At 49.6% G+C, this 13815-nt stretch overlaps 1 protein-coding gene across 1 annotated transcript in view; it reads left to right on the plus strand.

The window, feature by feature from the left end:
• The window catches only part of LOC124039450 (transient receptor potential cation channel subfamily A member 1-like), a 102663-nt gene that overhangs the window by 69701 nt on the left and 19147 nt on the right, over nucleotides 1-13815 (plus strand). The window contains exon 21 of the mRNA XM_046355419.1: nucleotides 11647-11736. Within this exon, the coding sequence (XP_046211375.1) occupies nucleotides 11647-11736 (90 nt within the window). The remainder of the gene's footprint in view (nucleotides 1-11646; nucleotides 11737-13815) is intronic.

The raw sequence follows: 13815 nt of genomic DNA on the forward strand, positions 1-13815 counted from the left end.
TCTTTCCTTCCCCTCTCTCCTCCCTCCTGTCTTTCCTTCTCTCCCTCTCTCCTCCTTCCTGTCTTTCCTTCCTCCCTTCTCCCTCCTCCTCCCTCCTGTCTTTCCTTCCCCTCTCTCCTCCCTCCTTCCTGTCTTTCCTTCTCCCTCTCTCCTCCCTCCTGTCTTTCCTTCTCCCTCTCTCCTCCCTCCTGTCTTTCCTTCTCCCTCTCTCCTCCTCCTCCTTCCTTTCCTTCTCCCTTCCCTCCTTCTCCCTCTCTCCTCCTCCCTCCTTCCTGTCTTTCCTTCTCCCTTCTCCTCCTCCTGTCTCCTTCTCCCTCTCCTTCCTGTCTTTCCTTCTCCCTCTCTCCTCCCTCCTTCCTTCCTTTCCTTCTCCTCCCTCCTGTCTCTCCTCCCTCCTGTCTTTCCTTCTCCCTCTCTCCTCTCCTCCCTGTCTTTCCTTCCTCCCTCTCTCCTCCCTCCTTCCTGTCTTTCCTTCTCCCTCTCTCCTCCCTCCTTCCTGTCTTTCCTTCCCCCTCTCTCCTCCCTCCTGTCTTTCCTTCTCCCTCTCTCCTCCCTCCTGTCTTTCCTTCTCCCTCCGGAGAATAAAATACTCTGTCACGGATTATATAGAGATATAAATACTGGTGTCACGCCTTGGTCATTGTATTTTGTGTTTTTGTTATATGTTTGGGTTGGCCAGGGTGTGACATGGGTTTATATGTTGTGTTTCTTATTGGGGTTTGTATTATTTGGGATCGCGGCTGATTAGGGGTGTGTCTAGTTAGGCTTGGCTGCCTGAGGCGATTCTCAATTAGAGTCAGGTGCTTATCGTTGTCTCTGATTGGGAACCGTATTTAGGCAGCCTGAGTTTCGCTTTGTATTTGGTGGGTGTTTGTTCCTGTCTCTGTGTTGTAGTCACCAGATAGGCTGTAATAAGTTTCACGTTCCGTTCTGTTGTTTTTGTATTTAGTATTCAGTTATTTCATGTACCGCGATTCTTTCATTAAAGTCATGAGTAACCTACACGCTGCATTTCGGTCCGACTCTCTTCTTTCAACAGACGAACGCCGTTACACACTAAACCAAATGACATGAATACAAAAACAATCCCGCACAAAACAAGGGCGGGACAACCTACTACATATAAGGACGTTAATCAAGCTAAAACATTTACATTTACATTTAAGTCATTTAGCAGACGCTCTTATCCAGAGCGACTTACAAATTGGTGCATTCACCTTATGACATCGAGTGGAACAGTCACTTTACAATAGTGCATCTAAATCTTAAAGGGGGGGGGGTGAGAGGGATTACTTATCCTATCCTAGGTATTCCTTAAAGAGGTGGGGTTTCAGGTGTCTCCGGAAGGTGGTGATTGACTCCGCTGTCCTGGCGTCGTGAGGCAGCGAACAGTTTTGACTGGGCTGAGCGGGAGCTGTACTTCCTCAGTGGTAGGGAGGCGAGCAGGCCAGAGATGGATGAACGCAGTGCCCTTGTTTGGGTGTAGGGCCTGATCAGAGCCTGGAGGTACTGAGGTGCCGTTCCCCTCACAGCTCCGTAGGCAAGCACCATGGTCTTGTAGCGGATGCGAGCTTCAACTGGAAGCCAGTGGAGAGAACGGAGGAGCTTGGTGACGTGAGAGAACTTGGGAAGGTTGAACACCAGACGGGCTGCGGCGTTCTGGATGAGTTGAAGGGGTTTAATGGCACAGGCAGGGAGCCCAGCCAACAGCGAGTTGCAGTAATCCAGACGGGAGATGACAAGTGCCTGGATTAGGACCTGCGCCGCTTCCTGTGTGAGGCAGGGTCGTACTCTGCGGATGTTGTAGAGCATGAACCTACAGGAACGGGCCACCGCCTTGATGTTGGTTGAGAACGACAGGGTGTTGTCCAGGATCACGCCAAGGTTCTTGGCGCTCTGGGAGGAGGACACAATGGAGTTGTCAACCGTGATGGCGAGATCATGGAACGGGCAGTCCTTCCCGGGAGGAAGAGCAGCTCCGTCTTGCCGAGGTTCAGCTTGAGGTGGTGATCCGTCATCCACACTGATATGTCTGCCAGACATGCAGAGATGCGATTCGCCACCTGGTCATCAGAAGGGGGAAAGGAGAAGATGAATTGTGTGTCGTCTGCATAGCAATGATAGGAGAGACCATGTGAGGTTATGACAGAGCCAAGTGACTTGGTGTATAGCGAGAATAGGAGAGGGCCTAGAACAGAGCCCTGGGGGACACCAGTGGTGAGAGCGCGTGGTGAGGAGACAGATTCTCGCCACGCCACCTGGTAGGAGCGACCTGTCAGGTAGGACGCAATCCAAGCGTGGGCCGCGCCGGAGATGCCCAACTCGGAGAGGGTGGAGAGGAGGATCTGATGGTTCACAGTATCGAAGGCAGCCGATAGATCTAGAAGGATGAGAGCAGAGGAGAGAGAGTTAGCTTTAGCAGTGCGGAGCGCCTCCGTGATACAGAGGAGAGCAGTCTCAGTTGAATGACTAGTCTTGAAACCTGACTGATTTGGATCAAGAAGGTCATTCAGAGAGAGATAGCGGGAGAGCTGGCCAAGGACGGCACGTTCAAGAGTTTTGGAGAGAAAAGAAAGAAGGGATACTGGTCTGTAATTGTTGACATCGGAGGGATCGAGTGTAGGTTTTTTCAGAAGGGGTGCAACTCTCGCTCTCTTGAAGACGGAAGGGACGTAGCCAGCGGTCAGGGATGAGTTGATGAGCGAGGTGAGGTAAGGGAGAAGGTCTCCGGAAATGGTCTGGAGAAGAGAGGGGGATAGGGTCAAGCGGGCAGGTTGTTGGGCGGCCGGCCGTCACAAGACGCGAGATTTCATCTGGAGAGAGAGGGGAGAAAGAGGTCAGAGCACAGGGTAGGGCAGTGTGAGCAGAACCAGCGGTGTCGTTTGACTTAGCAAACGAGGATCGGATGTCGTCGACCTTCTTTTCAAAATGGTTGACGAAGTCATCTGCAGAGAGGGAGGAAGGGGGAGGGGGAGGAGGATTCAGGAGGGAGGAGAAGGTGGCAAAGAGCTTCCCAGGGTTAGAGGCAGATGCTTGGAATTTAGAGTGGTAGAAAGTGGCTTTAGCAGCAGAGACAGAGGAGGAAAATGTAGAGAGGAGGGAGTGAAAGGATGCCAGGTCCGCAGGGAGGCGAGTTTTCCTCCATTTCCGCTTGGCTGCCCGGAGCCCTGTTCTGTGAGCTCGCAATGAGTCATCGAGCCACGGAGTGGAAGGGGAGGACCGAGCCGGCCTGGAGGATAGGGGACATAGAGAGTCAAATGATGCAGAGAGGGAGGAGAGGAGGGTTGAGGAGGCAGAATCAGGAGATAGGTTGGAGAAGGTTTGAGCAGAGGGAAGAGATGATAGGATGGAAGAGGAGAGAGTAGCGGGGGAGAGAGAGCGAAGGTTGGGACGGCGCGATACCATCCGAGTAGGGGCAGTGTGGGAGGTGTTGGATGAGAGCGAGAGGGAAAAGGATACAAGGTAGTGGTCGGAGACATGGAGGGGAGTTGCAATGAGGTTAGTGGAAGAACAGCATCTAGTAAAGATGAGGTCGAGCGTATTGCCTGCCTTGTGAGTAGGGGGAAGGTGAGAGGGTGAGGTCAAAAGAGGAGAGGAGTGGAAAGAAGGAGGCAGAGAGGAATGAGTCAAAGGTAGACGTGGGGAGGTTAAAGTCGCCCAGAACTGTGAGAGGTGAGCAGTCCTCAGGAAAGGAGCTTATCAAGGCATCAAGCTCATTGATGAACTCTCCGAGGGAACCTGGAGGGCGATAAATGATAAGGATGTTAAGCTTGAAAGGGCTGGTAACTGTGACAGCATGGAATTCAGAGGAGGCGATAGACAGATGGGTAAGGGGAGAAAGAGAGAATGACCACTTGGGAGAGATGAGGATCCCGGTGCCACCACCCCGCTGACCAGAAGCTCTCGGGGTGTGCGAAAACACGTGGGCGGACGAAGAGAGAGCAGTAGGAGTAGCAGTGTTGTCTGTGGTGATCCATGTTTCCGTCAGTGCCAAGAAGTCGAGGGACTGGAGGGAGGCATAGGCTGAGATGAACTCTGCCTTGTTGGCCGCAGATAAAATACACACAGGTGAAACTAATAAGACAAAACCAACAGACAAACGAAAAAGGGATCGGTAGTAGCTAGTAGGACGGTGACAACGACCGCCGAGCACCTCCCGAACAGGCAGGAGAGCCAACTTCGGCGGAAGTCGTGACAGTACCCCCCCTCTGAAGCGCGGCCCCCGCAGCGCGCCACCACCGTCCTCGAGGATGGAAATCTCTCAGGAGAGAAGGGTCCAAAATGTCCCCAACCAGAACCCAGCACCTCTCCTCCGGACCGCACCCTTCCCAGTCCACGAGGTAGGCCCCCCACCCGGCGTCTCGAATCCAGAATCCAGAACTGTGTACGCCTGGGACCCCTCGATGTCCAGAGGGGGCGGAGGGACCTCAGGCACCTCACCTTCTTGCAGGGGACCAGCCACCACCGGCCTGAGGAGAGACACATGAAACGAGGGGTTAATACAGTAATACCTAGGAAGTTGTAACCTGTAACACACCTCGTTTATTCTCCTCAGGACTTTGAACGGCCCCACACACTGCAGCCCCAGCTTCCGACAGGGCAGGTGGAGGGGCAGGTTTCGGGTCGAGAGCCAGACCCTGTCCCCCGGTGCAAACACGGGGGCCTCGCTGTGGTGCTGGTCAGCGCTCCTCTTCTGCCGTTATCCAGGTAACCGTAGTGAGTCCTGAACGGCTTTCCAGGTGTCCTTGGAGCGCTGTACCCATTCCTCCACCGCAGGAGCCTCGGTCTGGCTCTGATGCAATGGGGCCAGGACCGGCTGGTAACCTAACACACACTCAAAAGGGGACAAGTTAGTTGAGGAGTGGCGTAGGGAGTTCTGAGCTAGTTCAGCCCAGGGAACATACCTTGCCCACTCACCAGGCCGGTCCCGGCAATAGGACCGCAGAAACCTGCCCACATCCTGGTTTACGCGCTCCACCTGCCCATTACTCTCGGGGTGAAAACCTGAGGTTAAGCTGACCGAGACCCCCAGTCTCTCCATAAACGCCCTCCACACTCTGGACGTGAATTGGGGACCCCGATCAGAAACGATGTCCTCAGGCACCCCGTAGTGCCGGAAGACATGGGTAAACAAGGCCTCCACAGTCTGCAGGGCCGTAGGGAGACCGGGCAACGGGATGAGACGACAGGACTTAGAAAACCAATCCACTGGAATGATGATGGGAGTTGGCTCTACTGACCGTTCCTCTGTATCATAGAGGCGGGACAGCGCATCGGCTTTGGTGTTTTGGGAGCCTGGCCGGTATGAGAGGGTAAACCGGAACCTGGTAAAAAACATGGCCCATCTAGCCTGACGTGGATTTAGTCTCTTCGCTGCCCGGATATACTCGAGATTACGATGGTCAGTCCAGATGAGAAAAGGGTGTTTAGCCCCCTCAAGCCAATGTCTCCACACCTTCAGAGCCTTGACTCCGCTGGGCTGAGCTTGCTCGAAAAGAAAGCACACGGGCGGAGCTTGGGTGGCACGCCCGAGCGTTGGGACAGCACGGTCCCCCACATCATAGTTTCCGACAGCACGGCTCCGACCCCAGCCTCGGACGCATCCACCTCCACTATGAACGCTAAAGAGGGGTCCGGATGCGCCAACAGGGGCGCATTGGTGAACAGCTCCTTCAAACGGCTGAAAGCCTCTGCTGACCAACGCAAGCGCACCGGTCCTCCCTTCAGCAGTGAGGTGATGGGAGCAGCCACCTGACCAAAACCCTGGATAAACCTCCGGTAGTAATTGGCAAACCCTAAAAACCGCTGCACTTCTTTCACCGTGGTCGGAGTCGGCCAATTACGCACGGCTGTAACGCGTTCATCCTCCATCACCACCCACCTCGAAAAACTCACATTTCTCACCTTGCAATACAGGTCATGCTCCAGTAGTCGCCCATAGCAACGATAAAAACATTCCCTAACCAGAAACCGTGGATTGATGGCAGCATTCGCGTGAAACTGAAAGCGCGAACCACTGCTTTTAATCAGGGCAAGGTGTCTGGCAACATGACTGAATACAAACAGTGCAGCTATTCCCTCCGTAAGGCTATCAAACAAACTAAGCGTCAGTACAGAGACAAAGTGGAATCTCAATTCAATGGCTCAGACACAAGAGGCATGTGGCAGGGTCTACAGTCAATCACGGACTACAAGATGAAATCCAGCCCAGTCACGGACCAGGATGTCTTGCTCCCAGGCAGACTAAATAACTTTTTTGCCCGCTTTGAGGACAATACAGTGCCACTGACACGGCCTGCAACGGAAACATGCAGTCTCTCCTTCACTGCAGCCGAGGTGAGTAAGACATTTAAACGTGTTAACCCTCGCAAGGCTGCAGGCCCAGACGGCATCCCCAGCCGCGCCCTCCGAGCATGCGCAGACCAGCTGGCCGGTGTGTTTACGGACATATTCAATCAATCCCTATACCAGTCAGCTGTTCCCACATGCTTCAAGAGGGCCACCATTGTTCATGTTCCCAAGAAAGCTAAGGTAACTGAGCTAAACGACTACCGCCCCGTAGCACTCACTTCCGTCATCATGAAGTGCTTTGAGAGACTAGTCAAGGACCATATCACCTCCACCCTACCTGACACCCTAGACCCACTCCAATTTGCTTACCGCCCAAATAGGTCCACAGACGATGCAATCTCAACCACACTGCACACTGCCCTAACCCACCTGGACAAGAGGAATACCTATGTGAGAATGCTGTTCATCGACTACAGCTCGGCATTCAACACCATAGTACCCTCCAAGCTCGTCATCAAGCTCGAGACCCTGGGTCTCGACCCGCCCTGTGCAACTGGGTACTGGACTTCCTGACGGGCCGCCCCCAGGTGGTGAGGGTAGGCAACAACATCTCCTCCCCGCTGATCCTCAACACGGGGGCCCCACAAGGGTGCGTTCTGAGCCCTCTCCTGTACTCCCTGTTCACCCACGACTGCGTGGCCACGCACGCCTCCAACTCAATCATCAAGTTTGTGGACGACACAACAGTGGTAGGCTTGATTACCAACAACGACGAGACGGCCTACAGGGAGGAGGTGAGGGCCCTTGGAGTGTGGTGTCAGGAAAATAACCTCACACTCAACGTCAACAAAACTAAGGAGATGATTGTGGACTTCAGGAAACAGCAGAGGGAACACCCCCCTATCCACATCGATGGAACAGTAGTGGAGAGGGTAGCTAGTTTTAAGTTCCTCGGCATACACATCACAGACAAACTGAATTGGTCCACTCACACTGACAGCGTCGTGAAGAAGGCGCAGCAGCGCCTATTCAACCTCAGGAGGCTGAAGAAATTTGGCTTGTCACCAAAAGCACTCACAAACTTCTACAGATGCACAATCGAGGCAATCCTGGCGGGCTGTATCACCGCCTGGTACGGCAACTGCTCCGCCCTCTACCGTAAGGCTCTCCAGAGGGTAGTGAGGACTGCACAACGCATCACCGGGGGCAAACTACCTGCCCTCCAGGACACCTACACCACCCGTTGTTACAGGAAGGCCATAAAGATCATCAAGGACATCAACCACCCGAACCACTGCCTGTTCACCCCGCTATCATCCAGAAGGCGAGGTCAGTACAGGTGCATCAAAGCTGGGACCGAGAGACTGAAAAACAGCTTCTATCTCAAGGCCATCAGACTGTTAAATAGCCACCACTAACATTGAGTGGCTGCTGCCAACACACTGTCATTGACACTGACCCAACTCCAGCCATTTTAATAATGGGAATTGATGGGAAATGATGCAAATATATCACTAGCCACTTTAAACAATGCTACCTTATATAATGTTACTTACCCTACATTATTCATCTCATATGCATATGTATATACTGTACTCTACAACATCGACTGCATCCTTATGTAACACATGTATCACTAGCCACTTTAACTATGCCACTTTGTTTACTTTGTCTACACACTCATCTCATATGTATATACTGTACTCGATACCATCTACTGTATGCTGCTCTGTACCATCACTCATTCATATATCCTTATGTACATGTTCCTTATCCCCTTACACTGTGTATAAGACAGTAGTTTTGGAATTGTTAGTTAGATTACTTGTTGGTTATCACTGCATTGTCGGAACTAGAAGCACAAGCATTTCGCTACACTCGCATTAACATCTGCTAACCATGTGTATGTGACAAATAAAATTTGATTTGATTTTGATTTGATTTGAAGTACCTTACTCACCAGAGACACATGCACCGCGCGTGTGGCAGAATAGATCAAGATGTCATCGATGTACACTACCACTCCCTGCCCGAGCAGGTCTCGGAGAATCTCATCTACGAAGGATTGGAAGATGGCTGGAGCATTCTTCAACCCGTATGGCATGACGTGGTACTCATAATGACCAGATGTAGTACTAAATGCGGTTTTCCACTCATCTCCTCCCCAGATACGCACCAGATTATACGCGCTCCTCATGTCCAGTTTTGTGAAGAAGCGCGCCCCGTGAAATGATTCCACCGCTAGCGATGAGATGTAGTGGGTAACTAAACCCCACTGTGATGGAATTTAGACCTCTATAATCAATGCACGGACGCAGACCTCCATCCTTCTTCTTCACAAAAAAGAAGCTCGAGGAGACGGGTGATGCGGAGGGCTGAATGTACCCCTGTCCCAGCGATTCAGCAACATATGTTTCCATCGCTACCGTCTCCTCCTGGGACAATGGATACACGTGACTCCTAGGAAGAGCAGCGTTCTCCAGAAGGTTTATCGCGCAGTCCTCTCGAAGGTGAGGTGGTAATTGGGTAGCACTCTTTTTACTGAAGGCGATAGCCAAATCGGCATATTCAGAGGGAATGCGCACGGTGGAAACTTGGTCTGGACTCTCCACCGTAGTTGCACCAACGGCAACACCTATACACCTACCTGAACACTCCTCTGACCACCCCTTAAGAGCCCCCTGTCGCCAGGAAATCACCGGGTTGTGTTGAGCTAACCAGGGAACCCCCAACAGCACTGGAAACGCAGGTGAATCTATAAGGAACAGGCTAATCTGCTCCTTATGATCCCCCTGCGTTACCATGTCCAGCGGCACCGTAGCCTCCCTAATTACTCCTGACCCTAATGGTCGGCTATCTAAGGAGTGCACGGGGAAAGGTTGATCTAACGACACCAGGGGAATCCCTAGCCTTAACGCAAGCCCACGATCCATGAAATTCCAAGCTGCGCCTGAATCAACAATAGCGCCTTATTCTGTAGAGAGGGAAAAAAACCTTCTTATACTGTAAGTCCTAGATATAGGACAGACACTTCAAAACATTGTTCATTATGAATTATTTTTGATTGTCTTTTTTGACCTTGATGAATGTGTTATTCAATGGGTTTCTCTGGGCCAGAGTAGTAGTAGTACTTTTTGTAGGGGTTGATACATTTTTTATTAAAATAAATCCAGTCGGAAATGTCAAAGTATACATTTTTTACGCCATTTTTAAACTCAATCATGAATCTATTTTTTTGTTATTATGAACTAGAAATAATTCATCACATCTTTCATTTTGACCTGGAAATGATTCATCACATCTCTTTCATTTTGACCTGGAAGTAATGAATCACGACTCTTTCATTTTGACCTGGAAATAATGAATCACGACTCTCGTACTGCATGCTCTGCAGACACTAGCAGTGGAAGCAAAATAGCTGTACCTCAACCCTACTGTAAAATATGGTGGTAGATCTTTGATGTTATGGGGCTATTTTGCTTCCAGTAGTCCTGGGGCCCCTTGTTAATGTGACCTTTACCAGGTACAAGGACATTTTAGCCAAAAACCCGGTTGCCTCTGCCAGGATGCTGAAACTTGGCCTCAAGTGGATCTTCCTGTTGATCTTCCAGCAAGACAATAACCCCAATCACACATCAATATCCACAAAGGAATTGTTAAATGACCACAAAAAATGTATATTTTGCCATGGCTATCTCGGTCTTCGGACTTTAACCCCATTGAAAACGGTGGTTTTAAAAGAGCCCAGTTGAAGGATATCAAAGATCTGGTAAGAGGATTGGCCTAATATCTCTCTAAACGTGTCCTCCAATCTCATAATTGTTTTTAAAGGGGAAGGGTGCTGGAATATTCTAAACAGGGGAACCAATATTTTTTTCTCTTTTTTAGAGGGCCATAGGGGTTAGGGCATAAAGGTTTAAATTAATTAGGTTTAGGGATAAGGGTTAGGTTAAGTTTATGGTGAAGGTTAGGTTAGGTTTATGGTGAAGGTTAGGTTGGGTTTAGGGATAAGGGTTAGGTTAGGTTTATGGTGAAGGTTAGGTTGGGTTTAGGGATAACGGTTAGGTTTAGGGATAACGGTTAGGTTTAGGGATAACGGTTAGGTTTAGGGATAAGGGTTAGGTTTAGGGATAATGGTTAGGTTTAGGGATAACGGTTAGGTTTAGGGATAACGGTTAGGTTTAGGGATAACGGTTAGGTTTAGGGATAAGGGTTAGGTTTAGGGATAAGGGTTAGGGTTAGGGATAAGGGTTAGGTTAAGCTTATGGTGAAGGTTAGGTTGGGTTTAGGGATAAGGGTTAGGTTTAGGGATAAGGGTTAGGTTAGGTTTATGGTGAAGGTTAGGTTGGGTTTAGGGATAACGGTTAGGTTTAGGGATAAGGGTTAGGTTTAGGGATAACGGTTAGGTTTAGGGATAAGGGTTAGGTTAAGCTTATGGTGAAGGTTAGGTTGGGTTTAGGGATAAGGGTTAGGTTTAGGGATAACGGTTAGGTTTAGGGATAAGGGTTAGGTTTAGGGATAAGGGTTAGGTTTAGGGATAAGGGTTAGGGATAAGGTTTAGGTTTAGGGATAAGGGTTAGGTTTAGGGATAACGGTTAGGTTTAGGGATAACGGTTAGGTTAAGCTTATGGTGAAGGTTAGGTTGGGTTTAGGGATAAGGGTTAGGTTTAGGGATAAGGGTTAGGTTTAGGGATAAGGGTTAGGTTTAGGGATAACGGTTAGGTTTAGGGATAAGGGTTAGGTTAAGCTTATGGTGAAGGTTAGGTTGGGTTTAGGGATAAGGGTTAGGTTTAGGGATAACGGTTAGGTTAGGTTTATGGTGAAGGTTAGGTTGGGTTTAGGGATAACGGTTAGGTTTAGGGATAAGGGTTAGGTTTAGGGATAACGGTTAGGTTTAGGGATAAGGGTTAGGTTTAGGGATAAGGGTTAGGTTTAGGGATAAGGGTTAGGTTTAGGGATAACGGTTAGGTTAGGGATAAGGGTTAGGTTTAGGGATAAGGGTTAGGTTAAGCTTATGGTGAAGGTTAGGTTGGGTTTAGGGATAACGGTTAGGTTTAGGGATAAGGGTTAGGTTAAGCTTATGGTGAAGGTTAGGTTGGGTTTAGGGATAACGGTTAGGTTAAGAAAATAGTTATAGTTTCATTAAGGATTCAGGTTAAAGAAAGGCATACAAGTAAGTATTGGCTAAGTGTATCGCCATCCGATGCCATTCACAATCTGTTGGTTGAACATACATTACCTTTTGATGGAGCAACATCCATAATCTGTTGGTTGAACATACATTACCTTTTGATGGAGCAACATCCATAATCTGTTGGTTGAACACTAACCTTTTTTTTTACCTTTGCCCCACAGCAAAACTCCTTCCTGTCCATTTGCATGGTGATGGTACTAGTCATGAACATCTACTCCATGGGGAAGGAAGTGATGCAGATGTACCATCAGGTACAGTAACAGCTCCAGGAACTGATCTAGAATCAGCTTACGTTCCCAAAATCCTAACGTCACATGCATATTAATATACCGGAGTAGGACAATGTTGCTCTAAGCAGTGACCTAGGATCAGTTTACCTGCCAAAAAGTCCTAACCTTACATGTGCATTCTAATACCAGATAAGGACTATGTTTCTCCAGATACTGATCTAGAATCAGTTTACAGAAGTTTTTAACTTAAGAGGACGTATTCATACCTTGGGAGGGATCTAAAGTCGAGCTGTACTGAAGTTATCTGGTGACGATTTATTCCACTCCTCAGAAATAAACAGTGCAGAGGTGTTTTGTGGATGCATGTAATACATGATATGGGACATACAGTATGGAGACAGCCTGGCATTAAGACACATGGAGACAGCCTGGCATTAAGACACATGGAGACAGCCTGGCATTAAGACACATGGAGACAGCCTGGCATTAAGACACATGGAGACAGCCTGGCATTAAGACACATGGAGACAGCCTGGCTTTAAGACACATGGAGACAGCCTGGCATTAAGACACATGGAGACAGCCTGGCTTTAAGACACATGGAGACAGCCTGGCTTTAAGACACATGGAGACAGCCTGGCATTAAGACACATGGAGACAGCCTGGCTTTAAGACACATGGAGACAGCCTGGCATTAAGACACATGGAGACAGCCTGGCATTAAGACACATGGAGACAGCCTGGCATTAAGACACATGGAGACAGCCTGGCATTAAGACACATGGAGACAGCCTGGCTTTAAGATACATGGAGACAGCCTGGCATTAAGACACATGGAGACAGCCTGGCTTTAAGACACATGGAGACAGCCTGGCATTAAGACACATGGAGACAGCCTGGCATTAAGACACATGGAGACAGCCTGGCATTAAGACACATGGAGACAGCCTGGCATTAAGACACATGGAGACAGCCTGGCTTTAAGACACATGGAGACAGCCTGGCATTAAGACACATGGAGACAGCCTGGCTTTAAGACACATGGAGACAGCCTGGCTTTAAGACACATGGAGACAGCCTGGCATTAAGACACATGGAGACAGCCTGGCTTTAAGACACATGGAGACAGCCTGGCATTAAGACACATGGAGACAGCCTGGCATTAAGACACATGGAGACAGCCTGGCTTTAAGACACATGGAGACAGCCTGGCTTTAAGACACATGGAGACAGCCTGGCTTTAAGACACATGGAGACAGCCTGGCTTTAAGACACATGGAGACAGCCTGGCTTTAAGACACATGGAGACAGCCTGGCATTAAGACACATGGAGACAGCCTGGCTTTAAGACACATGGAGACAGCCTGGCTTTAAGACACATGGAGACAGCCTGGCTTTAAGATACATGGAGACAGCCTGGCATTAAGACATGGAGACAGCCTGGCTTTAAGACACATGGAGACAGCCTGGCTTTAAGACACATGGAGACAGCCTGGCTTTAAGATACATGGAGACAGCCTGGCTTTAAGACACATGGAGACAGCCTGGCATTAAGACACATGGAGACAGCCTGGCTTTAAGACACATGGAGACAGCCTGGCTTTAAGACACATGGAGACAGCCTGGCTTTAAGACACATGGAGACAGCCTGGCTTTAAGACACATGAGACAGCCTGGCATTAAGACACATGGAGACAGCCTGGCTTTAAGACACATGGAGACAGCCTGGCATTAAGACACATGGAGACAGCCTGGCTTTAAGACACATGGAGACAGCCTGGCTTTAAGACACATGGAGACAGCCTGGCTTTAAGACACATGGAGACAGCCTGGCTTTAAGACACATGGAGACAGCCTGGCTTTAAGACACATGGAGACAGCCTGGCTTTAAGACACATGGAGACAGCCTGGCTTTAAGACACATGGAGACAGCCTGGCTTTAAGACACATGGAGACAGCCTGGCTTTAAGACACATGGAGACAGCCTGGCTTTAAGACACATGGAGACAGCCTGGCTTTAAGACACATGGAGACAGCCTGGCATTAAGACACATGGAGACAGCCTGGCATTAAGACACATGGAGACAGCCTGGCATTAAG

Source organism: Oncorhynchus gorbuscha, linkage group LG07 (genome assembly GCF_021184085.1).
Source record: "Oncorhynchus gorbuscha isolate QuinsamMale2020 ecotype Even-year linkage group LG07, OgorEven_v1.0, whole genome shotgun sequence".
Lineage (NCBI taxonomy): Eukaryota > Metazoa > Chordata > Actinopteri > Salmoniformes > Salmonidae > Oncorhynchus > Oncorhynchus gorbuscha.